Source organism: Cucurbitaria berberidis, assembly GCF_010015615.1.
Source record: "Cucurbitaria berberidis CBS 394.84 unplaced genomic scaffold K460scaffold_4, whole genome shotgun sequence".
In the NCBI taxonomy this organism is placed as follows: domain Eukaryota; kingdom Fungi; phylum Ascomycota; class Dothideomycetes; order Pleosporales; family Cucurbitariaceae; genus Cucurbitaria; species Cucurbitaria berberidis.
The window spans coordinates 308,407-334,751 of NW_024468938.1; the positions used below are offsets into that span (position 1 = coordinate 308,407).

The following is a 26,345-nucleotide window of genomic DNA, read 5'->3' on the forward strand; positions in this document are numbered from 1 at the left end:
AAGTATATTTCACACACAGTGTAGAAGAGAACAAAATAAAACAAAACGGCCCAGCAGCACAAGGAAAGAGGAAAGGAAAAAAAGCGAAGTGACTTTCAAATTCAAATTGCTAAAGTCAGATGGAAAAGCCTGTTTCACGGTGCACTACCAGTAGAAACGCCACCAACACCATGCTTACTTACAACAACAACACCAACGAAGCAACAACTAGTCAAATTTCATTTACTCAGAAAGGAAGGAGAAAAGTCAAAGGAATAATTTACTGAAGATGTAGTGCCGAAGGACAGCTGTGGCGGTGCCTGCTAGACGCCCGTACCACTGTTCGCTCGTGGCGTAGGATCGGGATCAGGAGTGGTAGCGTCCTTTTGTATGGGCGCCTTGGGCGTCCGCATCAGGAACTCGGCTACCGCGTGGCCGGGTACCGTGGGGAAGATCTCAGGCGGTGTGTGTAAGGACATAGGCGGGACCTCGGGTGTAGCGAGGTTGCCTTCGTATTCCTCTGCAGCCCGCTCTTCGGTGATCATTGGCGGCGGAGAAGACGGTAGGGTTGAATCTGCCTTGCTAATATCTTCAACCGAAATGACGCTCCCTCTACTGTTGGTGCGCATCATCTCGATACCGAGCTTGGAAGATGACTTGGGTCGCGACTTTGGGCTCCTGGTGCGGACACTGACATGGCCTAGCTCGTCGTCCTCGTCATCGCCGGATTCCGCGGACTCATGTTTCCGCGTCTCAAGTATACGACGTTTAGCGCCAACTTGCTCAGCAGACCGTTGCCGTCGGATCGTTGCTTCTTCAACAACGACTGGGGCAGATTCCTGGGGTAGGTCAGGTGGGCCGACTCGCTTCTGCACGATAGTCTTGGGATCGACACTTGTCACATCATCCGAGATCCCCAGACCACTCATAGCGCGAGCTATGTCCCGCTCACGCCAATCATCTGCATTGTGGCGAGCGATGATAACAGGTACATCCTCGCCTGCACGGCTCTCGTTGTCGCCGAAAAAGCTTGAGCTGATGGAGTCCTCGCGGCTAGAGCCCCGGTAGCTACCGGAAGGCACTGGTGGGAATCCAGACGAGTTGGACGTGGGGCTGTCCTCTTGTCGTGTGGATTCCTGTCGAAGGCCTGAAGGCATTATCGAAGGGTACATTTGGTTTGGCGTCCAATTCGGAGGAGCTGATTTCCACTGGCACAGCCTACTGAGCGTGTCTGTGAGTTTGGCGACAGTCGGCGGTTTCTCAATGAGCGCGTCAAAGTAATGCGGCGCTTGCAGTTCCTTGAGATATCCCGTGACCGCGACAATCGGAGTATGTGTGTTGGCGTTTTTAGTGTCGCGTATCATGCGAGCAACATCTGCGCCATTGACTTGGGGCAACCTAAACTCCATCATGATCACATCAAACTTGACCTCGCCCATCGCATAACGAATGGCTTCAGACCCATTGGTAACCGTCAATGTGCGGCAACGAAGCTTCTCCAGCAACTTCTCCATGACAAGCCGAGAGACGGGATGATCCTCGCATATTAACACGTCCAAAGGTCGGAAGAATGGCCCCTCACCAAAGCTGATCTGTGACAGCCTTCGGGAGCTTTGCCTTCGCCGTTGCACACGAAGAAGCGCCTTTGCGCGAGAATCTTCCGTATCAGACGAAGATGGCGAAATATCGAGCACTTGACTTCGACGCTTGTGGTGGCCGGGTAAAAGGTCTCGGACAACATCGCCCTCTTGAGAGCCTAGGGTCTGAGATCGAGCACGTGGCGAGGAAGCGCTCGCCTGCCCTAGGGATGTCTGACGTTGTCCAGGGGCGAGCCTCTCAGGGAATATGGCAGACTGTCCAGTCGGCGTCTTTGCTAGCTTGATTGGCGATATAGCCTCTGGCGAAGGCCTCAGCCCAGAGAGTCGTGAGGGGTCAAAGAAGCTGCCAGGCTGGAGGGAAGCAGTATTGCTCGTTGAGTGTGACAAGGTAGATGAGCTACTAGATGTCTTCCGTCGCTCGTTATGTTGTCCCGTGCTAAATTGGACAAGCAAAGGCGATGATGGCTGTGACCCACGGCTGGGAGACGAGTGTGGCCCACTGATCGAGGGCGACGATGGCCTACCATTGCCTTTGTTGGTCGACAGGGCACGCTTTAGGGGGCCAGGCAGCATGGGACTATTTTCCAAAGACGGTGAGGGCGACGTCAGGACGGGAGATTGAAGCGCGGATCCAGGCTTGTTCTGTGGGAGCATTGCCTCTGCGCGGAGCTTTTGAATGACATCCTTGTTGGCCTTTTCGAGAACAGGCAAATTCTTGTAGCTGAAGTTGCCAAAATCATCGGCAGCCATGGGCTCACTGAGTCGACGCGATCTACCCTCTCGGACATGAGCTGGGATGTGGAGAGGGATGAGCCCTCGCTTCATGGTTGACACAGTGACCTGTGAGCGCACTCTAGACAGCGCATCGTGCGGTCGATCCGGATAATCAGCACTAGGCGTGCCTGCGGCCGAGGGGGCTTGATCCTCGAATTCAGGAGTGAAGTTGGCCATGGCAGCTCCTCTAGCGTCAAAGTACTCCGTGTCTTCTGGGTTCTCGGGTGCTGGGATGAATGACGCCTCATCGTCGCGCAGGGTTTCCCAGTTCAGGTCGTCAAACCAGGGATGTTTCCTGATCTCCTCACCACCACTGGCAAACTTGTCGTCTTTGTTCGCTCCAAGACGCTGTGCAGGATCAGAACACATGAGACGGTTCATGAGATCCTTCGCTTCATCTGAGATGTCATACAGCTCGTCATCGTCTTCAGGCCAGTCGATCCTACGCGCAAGGATGTTCTGGAACACTTCGTCTGGCGTATCAGCATGGAATGGTGGGTAGCCATACAAACACTCGAACAACATGCATCCTAGGGACCACCAATCGCTGACCTCATCCTGACCATTACCTGCAATGGTCTCTGGTGCTAGATAATCAGGCGTGCCAACGAACTTTCTGTTACTATCTTCTGGGTCGAACAAGGCCATGGGTGGAGGAGGCATAGTCGACGTGGCCGGTGGAGTGCTGTTTTGCGCCAGCATAGACTGGCTCATGGTCGGCCCTGGATAAAGATCGGGGGAGCCATCATCACTGTAGGCTTCCTCCTCTATGGGCGAACGCGCTCGCGGGTTACCGAATTGCTCATCAACAATGGAAAAACGACGGAACATGGCTTGCAAAGCATCGCTGTCCTGACTGTCACTTCGATTCGAGGTTTTCCTTGAAGTGTCACGCCCATTGGAACTCTCCCGTGCGAGACTGAAATACGAGGGTTGGCCGAGGTCTCCAGTGTAAGCGGGCGCCATGGCTGGCGTATGCGAGGGCGATGGATTGAGATCGAACGATGCGGATCGAGAAGAACCAACAGATGTTGCGCGATGAAATGGACCAGACTTGAGCAGATCCGGGGCTGGCTCTGTAGACCTGAGAGCACGTTTTTGACGACCGATCATACCCATGCGTGAGAGACCAAAGTCGGTCAGCTTCAAATGGCCTTTGCCGTCAATGAGAAGGTTGTCCGGCTTCAGGTCACGATGGACAATGCTGCGACTATGCAAATGCTCGACACCGAGAACCACCTCAGCCAGATATTTCTTGGCCCAATCTTCAGGCAGTGCGCCGAGGACCTTGATCAATGACGCGCAATCGCCCCCATTGAGATACTCCATGACCAAGTAGAGATAGTCCTTGCTGGAAAACGTCCAATACAGCTTAGCAACAAAGTCGCTCTCGCCCTGCCACATCATGATGGCCCGCTCGGCCTTGACGTTGGTGACTTGATTTTTTGCCACCATGTCCGCCTTTTTCAAGACTTTAATGGCGTAGTATTCGCCGGTAGACTTCTTCTTAGCAAGGTAAACACTGCCAAAGGCACCCTTGCTGATAGGTTTGATGATCTCAAAGTCTTTGATCGATGGCGGAACTGCACGTGGCTGGGGCTGAGTTGTAGGTATTAGGCGGGGCGATATAGGTCGTGGACCATCTGATCCGGCTGTGGATGACTGTCTACGGTGATGATGGAGAGCGTGCATCATGGCCGGCGAAGAGAATTCGGTGTAGGCCAGAACGGGCGACGTGATTGGAGACTGTAACCCCTCGACGCCGCTGGGAAGGCGCGGTTTGGTTGTCCTCAAGGGTGAAGATGGCGGTATCATAGAGCGTGCAGGTGACTGTTGTCGGCTAGACATGACACTCGGGAGGATCAGACTCTTGCGTTTCCGCTCCCGTGAGCTTGCTACTCTGCTCAAGCCGACATCAGACGCCGCTGGAGAGTCTGCTCGTCGCGGACCGGACAACACAGAGGAGTGCACGCTCGTATCACTTTCTGCGCCAGTATCGCTTTCGATTGCCATGGAGTGTCGCTTATTCTGGGTGACTATACTGATAGCACCTGCGTGTGATCGCGGTGTCTGACACCCTCCTCTTGGGCTGCTCGAACGGTTTGAGCCTGCGACAGAAGATTCTCGACGTCCTACTCTTGCAGGTAGTGAGACGTCGGATACATTTCGTAGGGCTTGTGCCATGGCCGATGGTGCATCGAATGATCCTGGAAAAATGCCTTCTTCACCAGTAGGTATGTCGTTCACATCTGACTGGGGGTCATCTTCGAGCCGCTCTTCCTCTGAAGAACTGTCCTCGCCGGCGGCGATGCGAGCGGCCTTCACCATGGCGGCCTCTATGCACTCCTGGACTAGGACATCAAACTCGACACGAAGACGTTCAGAGTACTCCAGCACCCGCCTGTGCCGAGTGACGGCGTCGATCTTGGCCTTTGCTAGTTTATTAGTGTCCTCGCAGAGCATTCTCAGCCCCTCGCTATGATCTGACGAGCCCGTCGTCGGAGACTGCCACTGCAGAACTTGCGAGATGCGGTTCTCGGACTGCGGTGACTGAGTGCGAATCTCGGCAGCTGCCTGACCGCGGGCGTTGTCTTTGATGGCAGGCGTGTTGATCTCAAGCGCTGTATCACAAAGATCGAGAACCAGCTCAACGATGCGCGCCAAAGGCCGTCGAACAGCGAAAGATCGCGCACGATGATGGCCAAACCCAGTCGAGCGCTCGGAGCGTTCTCTTGATCTCGAGGGTGGCGAGGCAGGCGAGTTACGACCGGAAGGGGTACCTGACGATGGGGTAGATGAGGAGTGAATGATTAGGCCTTTGTACTCTGCCGGCTGGATTGGCTGCACCGGGTCCACGGAAGCAGCTCTGGAACGCGAGCTCTGAGACTCGAGGGTATCCAAAACCTTGACAATGGCGTTGCGATGTTCAGAGAGGGTCTCCTGGGTAATTTGCACGTCCATCTCTGCACGATGCTCCTGCAGACAGAGCTCAGAGTGCTTCTCGAACCACCAAGGTGTAATCTGTCTCTCGCAGATTCGGCAAAGTACCGGGAGCGGTGGTGCATGGTTCCGGGGATCGTTGGCGCCCTGTTCAGCGAGGCCTGTCAGGTAGTGGGCCAGGACTTCTGCGCCCACACCGAGTGATTCTACCAGCATCTCTGGGAGGTCAATTGTCACCTCGCGAAGAACGGACGGTCGCACCATCCACATAGTCTAGCATGATTAGCGTGATGACCCGAATGATTAGATGTTGTTACCCACATGGCTTTCAGCTCCAGTGGTCCGGTCGTACACCATGATGCCCTGGGCTTCGAGGTTTAGGATCTGCTCGGCCTCGTCGACGACCTCGGTTGTAGGGGATGGTGGTGCTGACTCTTGGCCTTCGCTCGCAGACGGTCTCGACGCCCTCTTGTGCAAGATGGAGTGAGGGCCCAGTCGCACGGAGAAGCGGGCAATGTGACTCCGCGAATCATACTTGCGGACTGACTCGATTGTCTCAGCCAGGCCATCGGCACCGGCGTAGAGAATGTCGAGGACGGGCCTGCCGATGACTTGGTCGGGCAGAGAGCCGACGATATCCTTCCACGATGGGCTGACGTAGCGTATTTTGCCCTCGAGGTCCAAGTCCATAATGACGTTCAAGCTGTGCTCGGCTGCCTCCTTGAGGTCGTCGCGCTCCTCTCGCATGTCCTGACTGACAGTGCGCTCCATGTTGACTCTGTGGGTGTTGGACCCCGCAGCCTCCTGCCTCAGCGCCATGACGGCTGGCGGGGCCAAGGTCGTCGGGCGTGTCGCGTCAGCCATGGCTGGTGTGGATTGTTGCGCGTAGGTTCGATGCGGCTATGGCTGGGAGGGCCAGTCGCGGCGGGAATAAGGCGGCGGCCGCCCGAGGGCCGGTGGTTGTTGGGCTATAAGCACACAATGGCCAGGACCATGGTGAAGGGCAGCAGTGGTCCGGAAGGTGCGGGCGAGTGCGAGTGCGTGCGAGTGCGAGTGCGAGTGCGAGTGCGATTGCGGTGGGCGGATCGAGGTGTGCTGTGGTGTGTGCTGACTGCGAGGAAGATGGGCCTCGACGCCAAAACGCGGGAGCTAATGGCGGCAGACGAGACTACTGGAGGGGCATTGCGCTACTGGGAGAGCGATTGAGGCATGTAATGAGCGTAGAGGGTCGAGAGCAGGGCGCTGGCGGTGGATGGCGGCACTCGCAAGTTTGTTTTAAAAAAAAGATAGGGTCGAGCAGAGTGAAGGGCAGCAGCAGAGAGAGGGGCAGGACACGGCAAGCGCGAATGGCCCAACGTCTCAGGCAGCACAAGGACTAGTAGGCAGGCGGCGGCGGACGGGGGGAGGAGAGGGGAGCAGAGGGGAGCAGAGAGAGGGGGGAGAAAGAAACGCCAGCGTGACCACAAGCCGCGGGTGTGCAGGACAGGATAAGAGGACAAAAAGCCAATTCCCCACGCGTCGAGACAAAGTCACACGGAAAACAGGACAGGACAGGACAGGACAGGACAGGGCAGGGCGTGCAAAGCGAGCCGGCTTGTGGATGCGAGACGCTGGGCTAGGCGTTGGAGAGGCGGCGGGCTCGTATCCTGCACCGAGCGTCCTGCGTGATGACTGCGCCAACAACAACGGCAGACATGATTCCCAGTGTTTCATCTCTCGTGCTGCTGCTGACTACAGTGGTCATGGTGATGGATGAGAGAGAAGAGAGGAGAGGATATGCCTCTTTCTCTTTACCCAGCTTCTACTAGTTGCTACTACAATACAACACAAGACATGAGGACAACAACTTCTCATAAGGACAACTTCTCTTACTAATAAGAGAACTACTCCAACAGCCGCTATGACCAATATCATCACCTCCAGCGATGGTTCAGGATAGTGTAGCTGCTACTAGGCTACTATAACACACACACACGCCACCGTCAGGCGAGACATGACGGCCGTTGCGTTGCCCCTCCTACACCACCAGCAACCGTTGTTGAACGTTGCACAACTCACTGCCCGCTCGCTCCCCATGCCATGCCATGCCATGCCCATCCCATTCATTTCCACGACAACAATGTGCCCCTGCCAAAATATGCCCGCTCGGGAGCACAATCTTCTGGAGACGTGCAGATCCAACCCCTCCCTCTCCCCCTACCCTCGATCCAATCACACCCACTGCGCGCCATCCGAGGGCTCCTTTCCAGAGGCCAGACCCGCTACAGCTGCACCTTGACCAAACCAACAACAATCCAACTTGAAATAGCACCGCCGTTCGTGTGGGGCAGCGCCGTCTTGGGACTAATATCATTAAACTATGTAATGCCTGCTCCCTCCCCTCCATGCCTATTCGCTGCCAAACCTGGGGAACTGCTTGCGCTTCCGACCATGCGGGAAGGAATCCTGCTCACGCTGCATGTGGCATCGTACATGCTGCCTGCTGCTCGTTGTCTGCATGGAGCCGTGTACGGACGAATACGCGGCTGGCTATCCCATCATCTGACGACCAGCCCTGCATTGGGTGCAGTACCATGGGCCACTCGCCCAAGGAAATGCCTCAGATCAACCACACACTCGTTGAAGGAAACCGTCTTTTATTTATCAGATAGTCTGTCCCTCGAAAGCAAAAATGCACCCCACTGCAAATACACACAGTATATAAATCTAACCATGCGTCCGGCTCCCACATGCGAACCAAACAATCCCCTCAACGCGGAAACTCCCGCCATGCCATCCAAGACTTGACTACACTACATACTACTAAACTACGGATCGCTAACCGCTCAATCAAAATACACGGCTTCTGGCCTGTGCACACTCGTCTTCCCCGTCGCCTCGCATTGCACAACGACCCTCGGGTCCTCCTTGCTTGCCCTGATCTGCTTCCCACCCACCCTCTTCTCTTCGTAGACGACTTCTACCGCTGAGCCGTCGATGCTGCGGCTGCCTGGGGGGCCTTTCCATTGCACTTTTTGGTCGTCCGTGGGTACCCGCGTTATATCGCCTGCTCTGCCGGCTGGATACTCGTCGTCGTCGTCGTCGTCGTCGTCGTCGTCGTCGTGCGGGCCACTGCTGCTGCTGGTCTTTTGCTTTTTGTTGGATGCAGTGGTACTTGCATGCCCATGTGCATTCGCGCCGCGTCCGCGCTTCTTGATCCGTGATCCGTCGGCTTGCTCGTCGTCGTCGTCCGAGGTATTACTCCGCGCACGACTGTCCTCTTGGAACTTTTTGTATTCCTTTTGGTTCTGGGCGAGGTGCTCTGGGTCTTCCCAGTGCTGCGTGCAATCTGTAGCTTCTTCCGTAGTCAACCCCTTGGAATCCTTCCTTATTCCCTCTCTGGTTTCCTTGGCCATCGATTCGGTATCGTCGGATTTAGAATATTTTCTTGTATCCTGGCTGCCTTGCTTGGTTGCCGATGCAGTTTCATCTGTCTTGGAATCCTTCCTTAGATCATGTTTGACTTGCCCAGTCGTCGATGCGGTGTCGTCCGTTTTGGACGGCATATTGCATTCAAGGCAGAGTAGAACCGGTGTACGAGAATAGGGGTCGTACGAGACTTCAGTATGTAGTATTACACACGGATTGACTGTGGAATAGGTTGCTGCACACGATACATTTCCACTCGTCAAGCCCGTCCAACAACTCCCCTATGTACCCCAGATCCATCTCTCCACTGACGTACAGGTACCTGCGCAAGCTCCGATCTCCTCTCTCCCTAAACCCAATCCTCCCAACCCCCTAACATCACTTACATCATCAAACAGTCACGAATCTCCACTGCAGACCGCCTACACGCCCATGATTAGGCTCGATGGTGGTACCAGTCCAAGACGTAGTCATGACAAGGACATTATCTCGACCGAGGCCGCTTTGGGCTGGGGCAGGGAGAAGCATGGACCTGTCTGCGCACAGCGGGGACAGGGAAGTTGTAGCCGGGACTAGCGGCGGCGACGGCTCGTGTGGAGTAGCCAATTGTTGCCGACGTGGCTGTTTTGAGTGCCCCACTATGCTTCAAAAGCAATCTTCTTGTGCCACACACACCGCGCACTTTTCCCCCCTCTTTGATGGCACCGCGCCGCAATATCTGTCGTATAGGCTGGACGTTGGGGTGTGGCTGCTGATTTCTACGCCTTGGACGCGCGGGAGATGAATGCTTGGTGGCTTCCGCACTTGGGCGAGTGGATTCGATTCGACCCGGGCCGAAAGATCGAGCACGGCTGCTAGCTACAAGTTACTGTCAAAGGCCCGAAACTTTGCTGGTAGGTTGAAGCCATAGAAGCTTGGATAAGCGGCATCTTGTGAACCGTATTATAGTTTCGTAAAGGTACTTGAAATATTGTACTTCTGCGCCAACCAGGCAGCCCAGGATCAGCTCCAGTACTTCTAGGTATCCCGTGAAATACAAATTCTAGGTATCCCGTCAAAGACAAAGTCAAGATGTTTGCTGTACGGGCTTTGCCAGTCAGCACTGTTGTGGTACAACGACCTCAAAGACTCGCTTAACGTCCTGGGCTTCGCACCGATCGAAGCAGACCAGTGCGTCTTCGTCCATCCAGACGATGACCATATTATTATCGTCTACGTCGACCATCTCCTACTCATCACTAAGGACAAGACGAGCATGACCGGGTTGAAGAGAAACTCCTTCACTACTACAAGTGTCACCATCTTGGACCTGTGGGTTTCTATCTAGGCTTCCGAATAAGGCGGGCTAGGAACAGTCGCGCCATCTCGCTCGCTATGGACGGCTATTTCGACCGCCTGGCAGAAGAGTACCACCTCACTGATGCCCTCCCAATTCACAACACCCTCCCGCTGACGCTGTCAAGCTGGAGAAGCGCGCCGATAGTGACAAGGTGCAGGTTAACTTCTATCAACAGAGGTTCCCCGCGAACCTCGTAAGGCTGGATAGGCCCTATACAAATCTCTTACAAAGCGTTCTTGATTACCAGCACTTCCGACATATCCAGGCGTTGTGTTGATGCCTGGGTACCTACCCACTCAAAGTACTTTCACAGAACCAGCGATAGCTCAACTAGGGCGTAGGCGCTTTGAAATCCTCTTATGGGTACCTACCGTTGCCAGATTGGATCTGCCGCTAGTGCCTGTTTTGGTCTAATCGCTTTCCTTCACACGAAACCTGGGCAGTTCAGATGCTCTCCAATACAGCACATGCACTACAACTGTCTCATCCACACATACTGTATGCAGAGTAATGATTCTTTGAAGTATCGTCGACATTGTATGCAGAGTAATCATTGACATACTGTATGCAGAGTAATCATTGACATATGTATGCAGAGTCATCATTGGCATACTGTATGCAGCGTAATCATGCCTGTAAGGGTTGACGTGAGAAGATTTCCAAAGCGCCTACGCCCCAGTTGACATACATATAGCCCACGCCTCCGGATAGCCTGGAAAACAGTTGCCATACTCTTTTTTCTTTGCATTCTGTGTACAACACAGGTGGCAACTATTAAGAACAGTGGAACACCATCGCGCATCATGGTTGTTCGAACAGATCCGTTCCCATATTTCTTGGCATGCTTGGCATTGGGTTTCCTTCTTGTTGCAACACCGCTTTTACGATTTACAGAGAGCTTCCGAGCTTTACAACTTATTCTTCTGTGCGCCCTGATATCCGCAATCTTAACCTCTGCGACCGTGGGGTATATGTACCCGATGCCCGCATTCGCAATCACAATGTCCAGGTGCTGGATTCCGTGCTTCTGCTGCAGCTCGACAACGGCCTCTTGCGCGTCCTGCTCGATGCTTGCGTCGAGCTTCACCACTATGAGCCGGCTGTCGGGACCTGTGGGCAGCTCTTGCAGTGCATGCACGGTTGCGTGTGCTGGGCTACGCACTGCGGCAATGACAGTGTGTGAGGCTTCTGCTAAGAGGATTTTTAAAGCGCCTGCGCCCTAGTTAAGCTATTGCTAGTTTCTATAAAAGTACTTTAAGTGCAGAAGTATTTATAATTATATTAATTTTTTTAAAATAAATTAAAATAGTTGCTAACTATAGTTTTAAACTTTATTATTATTTTTTTATAGTACTATATATTAATTTTCTGCTTTCTATAACTAATAAGTCTAATGTAAGTTTTAGTTATATCTAATAGTTTAAGTATAAAAAAAGTTACTTGCTTTTAAAGCCTATATAAAGCTACTCTATTTTATAATTTTTATTTTTTATTTTTATATAATAGCATAATAAATTCTTTTTTTTCTTGCTTACTTTAATATTAATTTTTTAAACCTGCTTTAGCCAGAACTATAAAAGCTTTTTTTTAATAATTTTATTATAAAAAAAACTTAGTAACTTATAAAAATAAGAAAAAATATAGCTATAGTATAACTTGCCTTTTTCTATTAGGACTATGCAATAAGTAAAAAGCTTTTATTTTTTTATATTTATTTATTAATAATAAAAGCTACGCTAAGCATTAAGCCTACTAAAATAGCTAAAATAAAAACTTTTAACTAGTTACTTAAAAGACTAGTTAGCTAAACTAAGTTTATAGCTAATTAAATATATATAGCTTTTTTTAAATAGTTTAAAAATATAATAAGAAAACGACTAGTTAGGCTGTACAGACTATAGGCGCTAGAATAATAGTAAAAGTCTAGTATTTAGTTAAATGCGGGAGCAGAAATTAAGTAATTAAAGTATTATTTTTATTAAAATAGGCTAGTTAGGAAACTATAGTTAAGAGCTGTAGACTACCTTAGGCGGAAGAAATTGAACGCGTACGTTGAGGAGACTTTGAGAACTTTGAGAAGAGGCTTCTGCTAGGAAGCGCTCGGTAAGGCCGAGACCTATGCCTCGGTGGCGCCTGTAATAAGGACTATGGTGGGGGCCATGTCGTAAGGGTGAAGTTGTTAGTTTTCTTTCTCTTTGGGTGCGTTGGTGGTGAATATGTGACTGTTAAGATAGCTTTATTCAAGGAGGGAGTAAAAGGTCGATCTTTTGCTCCGCGACAGATTATGTACCTACCTACCTTTGTGGAGAAGAAACTTGTAGTATTAGGACTATGGGAGAGAGAGACTATATACAAAGGTAAGAGAAGGTCAAGGCGCTAACCACGGATATAACGTGTGTGGGATTCACTACTGACAACCTTCTATCAGTTTCTGCATTTCTAAGCATTGCGCCACATACCCGAATTGGGGTTACCTTCCAACATTGTGTAGCTAAGCCAGGCCGCAAATGCAGGGGCATGTAGCCAAGCGACGCAAGGTAAGCACAAAGCAGCGTGGTGCATATCTATTACAGTGGGCCGCTACATCCCTCAATACCTGGATGACTTTGCAGGAATATTCATGCACACGCTGACATGCACGATTAGCATTACCGTCATCCTCCAGCATGAGGTTACGACTTCACGTTTGGCGATGTTTTCTTGAATGCAACGTGATCAATGTAAGTGCAGAGTAAACCTCTAACAGCTATATTCAACCTCTGCTATGAGCATGGCGCTTTCCATTCGTTTTCCATGTCATCGTATGTTTCAACTTGAGCAAACGCCATGGAACACGTACGCCAGAACCTATTAGCCCTGTATTAGGATGAAGAATTGAGACGCAAGGTTGTATAATATATTGCAACTTTTGTTCTGAGCTATGCTATCAGTCTTGGGTTGTATCGACGTAGGTGTTTGCTAGTCAAATCTCAAGGCCGTCTTTACTAATTCAACGCTTCATAGTGACACTTCACCCCCTTGCCAGAACCCAGGGCCCAGGATAGCAGCACTCACTTCATGGTACGAATGCTACTACGATGTCTGGCTAGGCGGACACTGTTTCCGTACAATCGCGAAAATGCACCAGAAATACGGTTCGTCATAGCCTCGTACGCGGACCAAATATACTTGGACTTTGTCTAACGCAGGCATCAGGCCCCATCGTCCGCATCAGTCCCAACGAAGTACACTTTAACGACCTAGACTTCATCGACTCCCTCTACCCCGGCGCCGGCGAGCGCAAAACCAATAGACCCGTCATGGTGGGCAAACAAAGTGGAAGTATGCCCATGATTGAAATCGCATGTACGTTTGGCCTATATACACTTATACTTCCTAGCTCCAGACTATATGACCGCCACCGAAGACCACGACATGCACCGCCGGCGCCGCGCCGTTATTAATCCCTTCTTCTCCGTTGCTAGCGTCCGCAAACTCGAGCCCGTCATCAGGCAACACACCGAAAAGGTACTGGCTCGGCTCGAGCAGGCTACCGAGCCCGTTGAGATGAATCTACTGTTCAAGGCATATGCGAACGACACGGTCGTGCAGTATGCGTTTGGCGTCTGCTTCCATTTCCTCGACGACGCCGAGTGCGGGAAGCCGTATTTCAAAGCCGTCGACATGTTTTTCAGCCTCAACCATCTTTTTGGGCATTGGCCCTTCATCGGGTGGATGGTAGGGAAGGCGCCCGGCTGGGTGATGAGAAACTTTGGCGAGGGGCTGAGAGAAATGTGGAGAAGAAAATGGTACGTTTGACGCGTAATGGTAACGGAGCGCTGAATAAACTAATGTGTTTATTCAGTGGTGGATCCAGAAAGTTGGTGAGATTAGGACCTCAAACGACCCCGAGCGCGTCAAGAGCACAATCTTCGGCGGCGTGCTGAACAGCTCGCTTCCCGACGCAGAAAATACGGATCTGCGTCTTGCGAGCGAAACGCAACTCGTTATTTTCGCCGGCGAAGGGACTACGGGTAAGACCATCTAACCCCTCTCCGTTTCTCACCCTCTTCAAAGACACGAAACCTCAGCTAACCCTAAAATCTCCAGCACACACCCCTCTATCCTCGCTACCGTCAAAGCCAAGCTGTCTTCTCTACCCGACTCGCCTTCCTTCGCCCAAATCGACGCGCTACCCTACTTTAACGCCGTGATCCAGGAGACCATTCGCCTGCATCCCGGCGTCGTGAACAGGCAGTGGCGCTACTAGCCCGAGTCCGTCGTGTACGGCGAGTATGTGATTCCTGCGGGCGTCACGTACGGCATGACGCCCACGATCCTGCACAAAACAGCCTCAGTATTCAAAAATCCGGAGGAGTTTAGGCCCGAGAGGTGGATTGAGAACCCTAAGCTGTCGCGCGCATTCATGGGGTTTTCGAGGGGGCCGAGGGGGTGTATTGCGTACGTGTCCCTCAACCCAACCCTCTTATCAGTTAATTCTGGTGAGAAAGTTAACAGATGTTTGCAGTGTCAATCTCGCGCGCAGAGAGATTTCTGTCTTACTAGCAGCGCTGCTGGTTAAGTACGATGTATATGAGGAAGGAGGGGGGAAGATGGGACCTACGTTACAGGTGTTTGATACAGCTAAGGAAAGAGATATCGATACGAATAGCGAGTATATTATTCCTGCAGTAGCGAGGGGGAGTAAGGGGTTGAGGATGGTAGCAAGGCGTTAGACGCTCCTGGTGGGAAGGCAGGAGAGTGTGAGCGGTAGAGTGTCTTGAAGGCCACGAGTAAGGGCTCGAGGACGGTAATCAGGTATTAAGGGCGTTTCGCGCCCTACATGTGCCATTTTGCATCATGGTAGAAATGTAGCTGACCTACTTTGTACTTGTCACTCGCCAACTTCGAAGCCTCAGGACGAAATTCGGAAGCGAGAAAATGTTAGTATGCCCAAAGCAATTTAATTCCAACACCTCACTCTTCGGCCTGTCATCGGAATTCCTCGCCGGTCTGTCTTCACCAAAGCGACTCGGCACATCACTACGGTCTCTCCGTGGACCAGCATGCTCACACCTGCTACTTCTTGGTGCGCTCACCTTCTCATCGCGATCACTCGGTGGCTGTTCATTGAGGGTCTGTTGGGTGAATCGCCAGGCCCGAAGCGCGCGAGTCTCTGCTCACGGTAGATATGCCCTCCTCTTGCGTCCGATTCTGTGGGCGAAGCTCATGCGCGGGGTCTTAAGGAGCGGTCTGGACCGCCTCGCTCGATAGACTGCGTGAGAGACTTGTAGCGACGGAATATAGCAAACCATAAGAAAAGGTTACGAGTGAAAAGAGTCCACAGGGCTGACGACTAATACCCAGGATATGTGGATCTTGATTTTTTGCAGTGAGAGCATCTTGCAGAGCACTGTTATCTCGTGGCAGACCCTATGACCTCCTATAAGAGAGAAGTTTTGAAGCCGTCTTATCGCAGCTTGGCTGTCTATAAAGACGTATGTCTGCTCCCTATAGGCCTCGGTCGTGTAGATCCTGGAGGGCGTGGTAAACTGCTGCCAGCTCAGCGTCCATATCATCTAGTGTTGTAATGGGCTAAGCCCTAGGTTACATGACTAGGCTAGTATTGTGGCCTGGTATATCAGTTCTGGGCTTTGTATTCCAACAGGCTCACGAGGCAGACGACCAATATGTTCCAAATAGCTTATAGCAGGATCCAAAGGTGCAAAAGATTCGGAACTTGTTAACCTCCTTGGGGAACGAAACCTTGACCTCGCTGCACTTGTTCAATAACGCTAGAGAACTCCGATACAAATGTCCTTGGAGACATTTAGTCGTCAAACTTGGGGAGAAGTTTTACACGGTGTTACGGCTCACACGTTGATCTTGACGTGAATAGGAGGACTCTCGCAAAGGCTGATCGTGAGCGATGTTCGCATCGGGCTGGGACCAGCTGATGCAGGGTACGGTGATGAGCTGTACTTCCTCGTAGGTGGCAAGGTCCCATCTGTCCTGTGGCGTCGTAAAGAGAGCGACGAGACAGTTCCTGCTCCTAAGAGGATTTCCAAAGCGCCTACGCCCTAGTTAAGCTATCGCTGGTTCTATAAAAGTACTTTGAGTACGGAGATGTTTGTGATTATATTGATTCGTTCCTGTTCCTAAACTTGCCGTTGTCGGGGACTGTTACATACCCGGGCGTTACATACCCGGGCTGATGAATGGCGGTGCGAGAGCGGTCGGTGCGTGCGAGTGGAAGCTAATATTGCTAGTATAGTAAGTAGGATGAATGACTGTTTCAACACCAAAGATGGGTTGACGCGTTATTCTTCACATTTGACGCGTCGTATAGGTCTGTGAGAGTACGTGGACGGACGGGTGCCTGGCGCAGGGATCCACTTGTTAGCCTTTCCGAGTTTGGCCAATCACCGCATGACGTGCCCAACTGTCTCACAACCTCTCTGACCTTTCGAGGTCTGCTTTTCTGCACCCTCGAGGACTGCGTGAATGCGCATACGGGTTTCACTGGAGAGGTACGCTGCCGTCTGAACTACAATCGCACCGTAGTTGCTTTTCCGACCGCATTTGCGCTGACAAATTGGGTTATAGAGCCTGTTCCTAGGGCAACCCTTCGCCTCGTTTCCCTCCCTCATCTGCCCTCGCCGACGAGGCAAACGTCCGCCTTACTGCGTCTACGTATAGATCCACGCGTTATCCGCGACTCCAAGACTGTATATATATCGTACCGTACTCTCTCGCGCTCTAGGCCTTCTCGTCCGGCGTCGGACACACTCTTCGACCCCCACAACCACCGCTCAACACCAGCTCGAGCGTGGAGAGATCTTGATACCTGAGAAAGATAAGAGGCTTGAGGCTTCAGTCTTATAACAGGCTGGCTTGCGCTATACCTCATCCAGGCTGGCAATAAACGCATCCGGGGTGGAGCCGACTTGATTGGGCTGTCGAGGATTCACACAGAGATCTGATTCACCTCTGGAGTAGTAGAAGCCCTACCACGTCCCATTAGCTTGGAAGACGTATGTGAAAGGGGGTTGCGCTGCATATTTTGTGCTCATCGCGGATCAGCATTGCCATTACTGGAGGAGCCGTTGCTGGCAACCTCTTTCACTTGACCACGGAACCGGCCAAATCCCACCCGTGTTGACCCAGTGATCTCGTCCATACAGAGCTGCCTAGCTGTCGGAGCAACCACCAAGTTTATATCGGACGCGCGACTAGTTCCCAACTGCAATCACTCAACTCTCGCCTCGACCCTCTATATCTCAACCGGCCCAACAACGACGCTCTACCCAACCTCGCTCGCTTAAGACGACAACCTGAAGCCTATCTATATCCGAGAATCATGGAGACGGGCCCGTCGCAACAGACGCAGCCTGCTACGCAGCAGATGCTTGACCCTCGTCGGCTCGGTAGGAACAACTCGGGACTCAACGATGGCGACATTGCTGACGTCCTTGTCATCCTCCACCCGGCCACGCCAACCGCCATTCACATTGTCGAACAATCCGCGGAGTTTCGCCCTGAACACGTCCTCTTCCGCAACTCTCTAGATTCAATGAGTGGGTCCTTGACTGATATTGAAGAGCAAGAGACCATCATCATTAATGCGTCTGGAGATCGATTAGGTCACAGTTCCCGTGCAGGCGCCGACTTGGCCTTGCGCATGTCATCCGCTCGGAGGCTCAGGTTCAAGGAGCTCGGCTTCATCTTCGGACGGAATCCTCACAGCGCAGACATTGTCTTTGGCCAAGACTCCGGAAAACGAATCAGCAACCAGCATTTTCGCATCTACCTAAACACAGATGGCATCCTCATGCTCGAAGACATGTCTACTAACGGAACTATAGTCGACGATGCGCTTCTGAAGTGTAAGGACAAACGGTTCAACAGCATTCGAATGCTGGGTTCGGGATCGATCATCTGCATACAGAATGCCAATGACGCGGAGATGATCAAATTCATCGTCCGTGTTCCATCGCGGGTGTCGTATATGGAACGCTTTCGCGAGAACTTGCGCAACTTTATCACCGAATGCTCCCCTGACTTCGGCGAGGCGCAATCTAAAGGTGAGCGAGCTTGTTTGCCTACTATATCGTTTCATGCTAACACGACGCAGCCGTTCAGCGCATCACCAAGCAGTATGGTGGACCAACCATGAAATGGGATGGTGGAGCAAATTACAACATCCTCGGTACGATGGCTCCTGGTTGATCTGCCCTATCTTGCTGACTATCCCTAGGTCAAATTGGCAAAGGTGCCTTTGCGACTGTCTACCAACTCGCCACTAAGATGGCTGGCAAGCTTCTTGCCGCAAAAGAGCTAGAGAAGCGTCGATCCATGAAGAATGGGATGCTCGACAAAAGGATCGACAACGAAATGAAGATCATGCAGAGCTTACGGCATCCTAACATTGTTGAGTTCGTTGAGTACTACGACCAGGGCGACTATCTCTACATCATTATGGAATACGTACAGCAGGGCGATCTACAAGGTTTCCTCAACGAAGGAGGGTCGATGAAGGAGGAACTCGCGAAGACCATGGCGCAACAAATCTTGAGCGCACTCAATTATCTCCACCGTTCGAAAATTACTCACCGCGACATTAAGCCCGACAACATCCTCATCGCTGACCTAAACCCTTTCACCGTCAAACTATCCGACTTCGGTCTATCCAAGGTTGTCAAGCATGACGAGACCTTCCTTAAGACCTTTTGTGGTACTCTGCTTTATTGTGCTCCTGAAGTATTTCCCGACTTTGGCAGCGGACCGTCAACGGGTACAAAACGTCGACGTGGCGCGAAAATATACCACTCCTACAGCTCGTCAGTGGACATTTGGTCTTTCGGTGGTGTTCTCTGGTATGCACTCTGTGGGGTACCTCCTTTCAAGGGTGTCGCCGACACTACGGGTGAAGCGATGTACAACAACATCATGGCTACCCACCTCGACCCAACGCCTTTGAAGAAGGCAGGTGTTTCGGCTGCTTGTATTGACCTTTTGATGCGCATGCTTCGAACTGACCCTGCCCTGCGCCCTACGGACCGAGACTGTCTCAATCATCCCTGGCTCAAAGACGGCGCAGCCATCCCTGCCGATCCCACTCTTCAGTCTATTGTTGAGGAAGACGAGTCGGAAGAGGCCGAACAGCAGTTGTCCCAATTGAGTATTAGAGAAGCAATTCCGGAGTCGGACGAAGAAGATGACATCCTATCGGATGACGAACTCATGGGCATTGTTGCGAACAGAGAGCCAAAGCGAGTGCGCGCAGACCCTCTATATCCACGAAACCAACTGCGCGACCACGATAACTCAAGTGCAGATCCGTCCTTCCAGTCATCGCATCTCATCGGTGAAGGAGAGAGCTTCAAAATAAAGCCTATGCCTCGGCAGCCACGCTTATTCGGCGAGATCGGTCAGTCTGCCCTTCAGAGTTCAGGGATTCTCAATGCTCATGCGAATGTTGCTCTGTCTCATGAAGAATCACTTCAAGCCGCTCAACTACATGTCCCTTCGCAGTTTAGTCAGACTGTGGGTGGAGCGGAACAAGAAATGCCATTCACGACACCTGCCCGGCGAGACCACGAGTTCTCGTTCTCGTCACCTAGTCTTCTCGGGGCCGAGTCCCTTGTGCGGGATATGAACATGGCCTCGCCTCAGTCGCCAATATCAAGAACCCAGAGCCCTCTTATGCCGGCGACCCCAAAGACCCCGGACGCTTTCCCACACAGCTCACTAGGCCAGTCCTCAAATGATCCTAGCCAGATTAGCGAGCCGACTCCGAAAGCGCGGCCTTCGGGGGTGAATCGCCAGATCAGCTTGCCTCTGACGGCATCTTACTACTACAATCCGTTAGATCCGAGCACCCACAACCTTGAGTATGCCTCGAAAGTAAGCGGATTTGACTTCATATCAGCACAGAGAGAAGTGGAGATTGGGGCATCTGCATATGAAGACACCAGGGCATCCGATACCAGCGGCTACTCTTCGATTTCAAACCCTGTAGCAGCACCATCTCCTTCTGCCGATGTGCCCTCGGTCCCTGCTGAGCTAGATATGAAGGCTCCACCAAGGCGACTGGGCAAACTCATCGCAACACCAGACTCCTTCGTCCCATCTCTCACCCTCAACATAAATAAGAGCAAGACTTCATGGGGTCGTCTTGCCAATAACACCATCGTTTACGAAAATAGCCGCGATACACGCATTCCGAAGACGGCCTTCATCATCTTCTGGTACTCGTCAGGCGGTCAGAGTCAAGTTAACGTTGACGAGCTGTCTCAGCAAGGCAAGGATTGGACCAGTCTGGACAACCTAAACGTTGGTATCTGGACATGCGCAACCCACGGTATTTCGATCAACGGAAAGCACTTGAAGCAAAAGGACGAAAAAGGGCGTGCCCTGTTTGGACACCTCCATACTGGCGACATTGTTCAGGTCTATCACGACTCCCGCGGGACTGAGTGTCTGAAGTTCAGGTGCGAGTTCTATCTAGGATCAGGTAGAGAGCCTCGACCAGCAGATGATAGCTTCAGTACTCTACTTGGTAACAAGCTTTCCCACGAATAGATCGTTGTGATCACTTATAGCGCATCACAGTACCTGTTCATGGCACATGCCATCTATCTCAAATATGTCGACATACTTCTCTTGCTCATTTAGCGGGCGTTGGGCAGCGGCAGCACTGTTCGTATCTGCATTTCCTTTGTTATAGCATTGTTCCGGTGTTGGGGCCCCAAGATCGGAAAACTTTGTCGACATTTATAGCGAGTTACTTGGGAGGTCTACGGTTTCAAGCAAATCTAATGGTGAATATCTGTTATGGATCGAACGGCGGTCAGAGTAATACGGGCAATCTTGCGGCGCACTATGACGGACAAATAGCTACTTAGTCAAATTAACAAACGCCCATTCATCACATTAGTGTTCCTTCTACTCATGTGGTGATGGTAATAAACCTCGGAATGACCAACTTGGTTGGTTATCTTATTCAGGCTTAGCGCCGTAAGCTGCCGGAAGTGACATCTGGCTCCAACCAGGGTACAAGAAGTCCGCAGTCTCCACGTCGCATGCTCACCCGTATTCCTTGCATCTTGTCTCCAGCTGCTATATTCTTTTACTATGAGAAACTTTTGGGCACTACCGGCCGTGTTGCGTATTGCGCTAGCCAGCCCGCATGCGTTCAGTGTGTTTGATGATCTGTTAGCTTTCCCTCAAGTATGACGCGCCATGAAGACGACAGTCGGACAAATGATTGCTAACAATGCCTTCAGTACGAAATTTCATGGCCCGACACCTTCATAACGGAGAACGATGCGACATCTCTCTTGTCGCGTCACGCATCTCCCAGCTCAAGCTCTGCGACGCCAGGTTCGCAAGAAACCCAAGAGCTCTCGAAGCGCGATAAGCCGTCGTCCAACGACCCACCTGGCGATGATGCGCTCGAGCAAATATACGAGGCGGTAGTACTGCAGGGACAACGTTATCTCTGCAGTATACCCATCATACCAGAGGAGATACCACAAAACAGCACCACGTCCGCCGAGGAAGCTGAAGCCGAGGAGGAGAAGGAGCTCATACGCGCTTCAGACCGAGGATTCGAGCTGCTAGAGGGTATGCGCGGCAACTGCATATACTACCTCAGTGGGTGGTGGAGTTACAGCTTCTGCTACAAGAACGAGGTCAAGCAGTTCCACCAGCTACCGCCAAGCCGAGGAGTACCCATATATCCACCGGTTGAAGACACGAGTGTGCACAGCTTTGTGCTGGGAAGATTTCCAAAAGAAGCAAAGAACAAGAAGGAGGGTGCGCGGAAGACCCTGGGGAGCGAGCAGGGCACCAAGGAGGCCTTCGATGACGAGGGCAACAAGAAAGACAACGAGGAAAAGGGTCTAGAGCTCCCGAGACTGGAATCGAAGGGGTCAAGCCGGTATATGGTGCAACGACTGTCAGCAGGTACTAAGTGCGATCTGACAGGGCGGCCACGCAAGATCGATGTTCAGGTACGCTCTTGGGTCGCGTCTCACTGCGCCACAAGATACTAATACCACACTTGTAGTTCCACTGCAATCCGCAATCCGGCGACCGAATCGCCATGATCAAAGAGACTAGCACCTGCTCCTACCTTATGATCGTCGACACCCCCCGCCTCTGCCACGACGTCGCCTTCCTCCCACCCCAAGAAAACCTCGGCCACCCCATATCCTGCCAACCCGTAATCCCCGAATCGCAAGTCGACGCCTGGACCACCGCGAAACTAAACGCAGGTCTGCGTGAACTGGAAGGCCACGTCGCTGAACCCGTCGACAACATAAATACCAACCCCCTACGCGACATTGGGGAAGGTGCCGAGGGCTCCTCAAAACGTGGCCCCATCATCGGCGGCATTGAGGTCGGCGGGCAATCCCTCGTCGGCTCCGAAGGCAAAGTCATCGAGAAATCGGTCGTCGTTGGTGGAGGCAAAGAAACCTACGTCGGCACCGTGGCCACCAGCGATGGCAAGCAAATGTCCAAGGAAGAAATGAAGAAGCTCCGTGCGGATCCGAAAGACGTTGAGAAGTTGAAGCAGAATCTGATGAAGTTGGCCGGTCGGAAGGGGTGGAAGTTGGATCTAGTCGACACGCCGCAAGGAAGGGAGTTCCGGGGCATTATTGAGGCCGAAGATCCTGATGAGAGTGAGATTGCTGAGAAGGCGGCTGGCAGTCGGGAGAAGAAGGAAGATAATACCGCGGGTGGAATGGGGACAGGGAAGGGGAAAGGGGAGGATGCTAGGAAGAGTAATGACGCTAAAGATCAGGAGGCCACGAAGGGTCATGACGATAAGGGTGAAGAGGTCCATGAGGGGAGTGAAGAGGTGTATAAAGACGAGCTATGAGTATCATACGATTATTACAACGGTTGCGTGTATACATTCTTCAACCTCTTGCCTGATTAAATCAATCACACAATGACTGTTATTTCATCCCCTTCCTTTTTCACATTCAGTCACAGAGTGTCTCATCAGTTAAACTCAAGTCTCAGCTACTTTGATGGGGACAACGTGCATGGAGTATACCAAAGACACTGAAATCTAGTAATCTAATTTTGACGTTGGAGCTTTGTATACTTCCATCAAGCCTGTCATTACATTTGAACTCTCAACATTCAATTCTCTGATCCGCTAGGGAGAGTGGTACAGATATCGATACATACTTACTGCCGTACAAACGCTCTATATCTACTTCTATCTTCTACAACGCCTTTTGCGGATCCGACCTATTTTCCCATTGTTGTAATATGATAATCTCAGGTCTGAGTTCCGAAGGCAATCCAGCGTCATTGATAACAAGGATTTAAGCGCCCACGCCCCAGGACTACCTGCTGAGCCATGACCAATCCGTAGAGGTGTCATTATACAATCTTTAATCCGCTTTAATTACAACTGGCGCCTCACTCTCTGTTGACCTACACTTGAACTTCTGTACAAGGGTGCCAAAGTGCCAAACCCCCCAACATACCATGCCCCACACGAGTCAGCGCCGGGAAAGTCGACAAAGGCATGCGTGACGTGACAAAAGCATATGTGGCGTAACAAGGCAAAGGGCTAGCCAGGGCTGAACGAAACGGCCCTATCCGAATACGAGACGCGCCTAAGGCACGCATTAACATCAACAACACGATAACGACGACGACAACAACCACGTCAACCCTACGAGGCGCCAGGGGGTTCGTAAAGGGCACCCAGCCAGCCCTAGTCTAGTCATGTTTGGGACGTCAGGCGCATTTTGCCGCCTTGATTAACGCTGAATCTGGACACAATTGCATCCGCCTACCAACGTGGCAGTCTAGTTGTGGTGTGTGTGGGGTGCACCGTCAGGCTGAACGCATTGTTGGGCGTTTTGGTGGCGTAGAGGGGTACCGGTACCGTACACACATCCGCGTGCCAAAGGAGGGAATGATAAGGCTTCACGTGGCATGCGTACCCGGCCGCCTCACGAATGTTTTGCAATGGGGCTGTTGATGCAGTTGTGCCCAAAAGACGTAGCATAGCATGAAGGTGGCGCGTCGTGGTGGTGTAGTAATTATTCTTGTTGTTGTGCCCCCAAAAGACTCGAGATCTAGTATAAGGCGTTGCGTCCACACCCTTCACTCAGGCTTGACGTTTAGCTCGTGTGCTATGCTGTGCCCTGTGGGACATGGTATACGTATGTGCGAGTCTCCAACGTGGCAGCGGAAGCTTGCCGAGTCCTTGTCCTCTTCTTCCTTCGCTTCAGCTGTCTAGTTGGTTTTCACTCATTCGCCTTACCTTGTCCACTCCTGTTGCAGAGGTCGTTTGCCTGCTTCGACACTATGGCTGCGACTGATTGATCGAGGCCAGCCTTCTTTCGCACAACAGTTTCGAAAGCCCCATCATATAGTGCGTTCTGGTTTGCTCGGCGCTACACTTCTCTCCGGATTGTGCGACGTCTGTCGATTATTTTTAAGAGCGCAGGCACTGACAGGGACATCCTGGGCCCATGCCAGAGCGATGGGGGGAACGTTTCTTCCGTACCGTCGTCCTTCGTGTTGCGTTGGCACATCGGCGCCCTCCTGAGGCCGCCCTCTGGACCCCCATACGATGAATCTACCGCCACCGCAATGCACCGAGGAATAGCGTCCATCCACGTATGTACAAGCCACTGCTGAGACAGGTGCCAACTCACGTACCGGTAAGGCCGCCACTGCTGGCCGGCCGTTAGTGGGCGGGATTTCTTTCTTGTCAGTATTCAATCCAACTCATTCGTCCCAAACACCCCCGAACTTGTGTCTCGCTGGCTAGGGTACCTTTGTGCTCCCATTTCCCACATCAAAAAAGGCAGCGCGAGTGTTGCAACCATTCAGGAAGCGCCAACACTGGGTCCCGCGGTCCTGACTGTGACTGGTCATAACCAGGTCGGAGGTCTCTTTTCGAGATGTACCTTTCGCCTACGCCTCACTTCTGTTTTCCGTAGCATCGCCGAGCTCGCAGTGTCGAATCTGGAGAAACCAGCGGGTGTGGAGAGGGCCCACAATGCGATCAGGATGTCTATGAGGCGCGATCACTCGTTCACGCCTGGTGCGAACGGCTATGATGAGGTAAGTTAAAATCCAAGTGGCTCAGTCTAAGGGCGGCCAGTGACCCTTATAACGAATGAGAGCTAAAGTTGGATGTAGCATAGAACGTACGATCGAGCTGGACATGAACCTCTCCAGCATTCATACCATGTCCCGTCCATTGCGTCCCCGTCGACCTATCGTCTTACCAATATATCTCCGGAGGTGATCATCAATCCAGACTGGCCACCTTCCATCCGCCAAGCTGCAGAGAATGCTCTGTGGTCGCCGTACGATACTGCTATAGCCCAGGATACGTCTCCAAATGAAACAATGTACCCAGCAGTCGCTGCAACGCCCTTCTCTTTCTACAACCAGAACTTTGAAATGGCCCTCCCACAGATGGAATATGCCCTTGAACTACCGTCTGATGATCCACTGTCGCCGGGCTCTCCAGGAAGAAACACAAACTCGGCGATAGATAACTCAGATGATATCTTCAGTCTTATCAACTCAAATGATACTGCAGGATCGCGCACCAGTGGGGGCAGGTGAGCGATATTTCAACCACTAGCATATAACGGCCGACTAATGGCGAACAGTAGTATTTGGAGCGATCATGGCTCCCCGTCCGGCACGTTGGAGTACCATCTGATCGGAACTCGCACCACCACCGATGTGTCGGAAACGGAGAACCTGCCAGTTAGAACGGAAACCCATCGAACCACTCAACTGGACATCCCTGCCCACTCTAGGTAGATACTTCCTCCGCCCTAGACATCAGCAACTAACCGTTACGTAGCTCCAACACTCAAACTCTGACTTGTCCTCGTTGCCCGAACAAACAGTATACCGGCAACTGGGCCCATCGTAACCTGCTTCGACACTTGGAGAATAAACATAGTGATCTTGAATTCCCAAATGGCGTAAAACATATCCGCTGCAACCAGGAGGGATGCGACTCCGTTTTCGGACGTAATGATGCCCGCCTCGTTCATGAGAGGAGAAGCCATCCAGAACTGGATACGCCGCCGCCCAAAAAGCGGAAGAGGACCGATGAGGACTGATCTGATGCACTTAGTTATTACCCACAAACTCCTCCCTTCAATACTCGCTGGTCTTGCTGCCGTCAATCTATGTGCTTGCTTTGTTTTGTTATTGACTCATGTCGCCTTTGGATGTGCATTCGAGCGTTGTAAAGATTCGAAGATAATGCCCCTTCCCATGTACCTATAGATAATAGTCTTAGAAGTTTCAAGATT

General features: G+C 51.9%; 9 protein-coding genes across 9 annotated transcripts; 6 read left to right on the forward strand and 3 right to left on the reverse strand.

The window, feature by feature from the left end:
* Positions 1 to 302: 302 nt before the first annotated feature.
* Positions 303 to 6,155, reverse strand: K460DRAFT_287610 (uncharacterized protein; the record flags this gene model as incomplete). Its single annotated transcript, XM_040928977.1, has 2 exons — positions 303 to 5,564; positions 5,613 to 6,155. The coding sequence occupies 2 exons, from the start codon at positions 6,153 to 6,155 to the stop codon at positions 303 to 305; spliced, it is 5,805 nt and encodes a 1,934-aa protein (XP_040785289.1).
* Positions 6,156 to 8,047: 1,892 nt separating this feature from the next.
* On the reverse strand, positions 8,048 to 8,907 carry K460DRAFT_367685 (uncharacterized protein; the record flags this gene model as incomplete). The annotated part of the gene is made up of 1 exon (XM_040933626.1): positions 8,048 to 8,907. A coding segment is annotated over exon 1 (716 nt), but the record flags the coding sequence as incomplete, so codon positions are not given.
* A 541-nt stretch (positions 8,908 to 9,448) lies between these two features.
* K460DRAFT_396223 (uncharacterized protein) lies at positions 9,449 to 10,026 on the forward strand (the record flags this gene model as incomplete). Its single annotated transcript, XM_040936089.1, has 2 exons — positions 9,449 to 9,592; positions 9,746 to 10,026. The coding sequence occupies exons 1-2, from the start codon at positions 9,484 to 9,486 to the stop codon at positions 10,024 to 10,026; spliced, it is 390 nt and encodes a 129-aa protein (XP_040785291.1). The 5' UTR covers positions 9,449 to 9,483.
* A 937-nt stretch (positions 10,027 to 10,963) lies between these two features.
* On the reverse strand, positions 10,964 to 11,259 carry K460DRAFT_314276 (uncharacterized protein; the record flags this gene model as incomplete). Its single annotated transcript, XM_040930269.1, has 1 exon — positions 10,964 to 11,259. A coding segment is annotated over one exon (296 nt), but the record flags the coding sequence as incomplete, so codon positions are not given.
* A 1,605-nt stretch (positions 11,260 to 12,864) lies between these two features.
* On the forward strand, positions 12,865 to 14,947 carry K460DRAFT_387035 (cytochrome P450; the record flags this gene model as incomplete). Its single annotated transcript, XM_040935627.1, has 9 exons — positions 12,865 to 12,873; positions 12,904 to 12,927; positions 13,013 to 13,172; positions 13,234 to 13,359; positions 13,418 to 13,830; positions 13,883 to 14,051; positions 14,109 to 14,263; positions 14,294 to 14,478; positions 14,546 to 14,947. The coding sequence occupies 9 exons, from the start codon at positions 12,865 to 12,867 to the stop codon at positions 14,751 to 14,753; spliced, it is 1,449 nt and encodes a 482-aa protein (XP_040785293.1). The 3' UTR covers positions 14,754 to 14,947.
* A 2,176-nt stretch (positions 14,948 to 17,123) lies between these two features.
* K460DRAFT_133599 (Pkinase-domain-containing protein) lies at positions 17,124 to 20,613 on the forward strand. Its single transcript, XM_040926696.1, has 3 exons — positions 17,124 to 18,101; positions 18,152 to 18,226; positions 18,275 to 20,613. The coding sequence occupies exons 1-3, from the start codon at positions 17,378 to 17,380 to the stop codon at positions 20,599 to 20,601; spliced, it is 3,126 nt and encodes a 1,041-aa protein (XP_040785294.1). The 5' UTR covers positions 17,124 to 17,377; the 3' UTR covers positions 20,602 to 20,613.
* A 472-nt stretch (positions 20,614 to 21,085) lies between these two features.
* On the forward strand, positions 21,086 to 23,378 carry K460DRAFT_396225 (uncharacterized protein). The gene is made up of 3 exons (XM_040936090.1): positions 21,086 to 21,249; positions 21,306 to 22,034; positions 22,091 to 23,378. The coding sequence occupies exons 1-3, from the start codon at positions 21,154 to 21,156 to the stop codon at positions 22,904 to 22,906; spliced, it is 1,641 nt and encodes a 546-aa protein (XP_040785295.1). The 5' UTR covers positions 21,086 to 21,153; the 3' UTR covers positions 22,907 to 23,378.
* Positions 23,379 to 24,595: 1,217 nt separating this feature from the next.
* K460DRAFT_133639 (uncharacterized protein) lies at positions 24,596 to 25,952 on the forward strand. The gene is made up of 4 exons (XM_040926697.1): positions 24,596 to 24,768; positions 24,943 to 25,125; positions 25,204 to 25,634; positions 25,686 to 25,952. The coding sequence occupies exons 2-4, from the start codon at positions 25,072 to 25,074 to the stop codon at positions 25,840 to 25,842; spliced, it is 642 nt and encodes a 213-aa protein (XP_040785296.1). The 5' UTR covers positions 24,596 to 24,768; positions 24,943 to 25,071; the 3' UTR covers positions 25,843 to 25,952.
* Positions 25,875 to 26,150, forward strand: K460DRAFT_287456 (uncharacterized protein; the record flags this gene model as incomplete). Its single annotated transcript, XM_040928967.1, has 1 exon — positions 25,875 to 26,150. A coding segment is annotated over one exon (276 nt), but the record flags the coding sequence as incomplete, so codon positions are not given.
* Positions 26,151 to 26,345: the final 195 nt, after the last annotated feature.

Bases quoted from the DNA above. Each gene is read 5' to 3' on its own strand.
- K460DRAFT_133599 (XM_040926696.1), top strand. From the start codon at position 17,378: ATGGAGACGGGCCCGTCGCAACAGACGCAGCCTGCTACGCAGCAGATG. The intron at 18,102-18,151 runs GTGAGCGAGCTT...AACACGACGCAG, and splicing joins CGGCGAGGCGCAATCTAAAG to CCGTTCAGCGCATCACCAAG. The intron at 18,227-18,274 runs GTACGATGGCTC...GACTATCCCTAG, and splicing joins AGCAAATTACAACATCCTCG to GTCAAATTGGCAAAGGTGCC.
- K460DRAFT_396225 (XM_040936090.1), top strand. From the start codon at position 21,154: ATGAGAAACTTTTGGGCACTACCGGCCGTGTTGCGTATTGCGCTAGCC. The intron at 21,250-21,305 runs GTATGACGCGCC...CAATGCCTTCAG, and splicing joins ATCTGTTAGCTTTCCCTCAA to TACGAAATTTCATGGCCCGA. The intron at 22,035-22,090 runs GTACGCTCTTGG...CCACACTTGTAG, and splicing joins CACGCAAGATCGATGTTCAG to TTCCACTGCAATCCGCAATC.
- K460DRAFT_133639 (XM_040926697.1), top strand. From the start codon at position 25,072: ATGTCTATGAGGCGCGATCACTCGTTCACGCCTGGTGCGAACGGCTAT. The intron at 25,126-25,203 runs GTAAGTTAAAAT...AGTTGGATGTAG, and splicing joins GTGCGAACGGCTATGATGAG to CATAGAACGTACGATCGAGC. The intron at 25,635-25,685 runs GTGAGCGATATT...AATGGCGAACAG, and splicing joins TCGCGCACCAGTGGGGGCAG to TAGTATTTGGAGCGATCATG.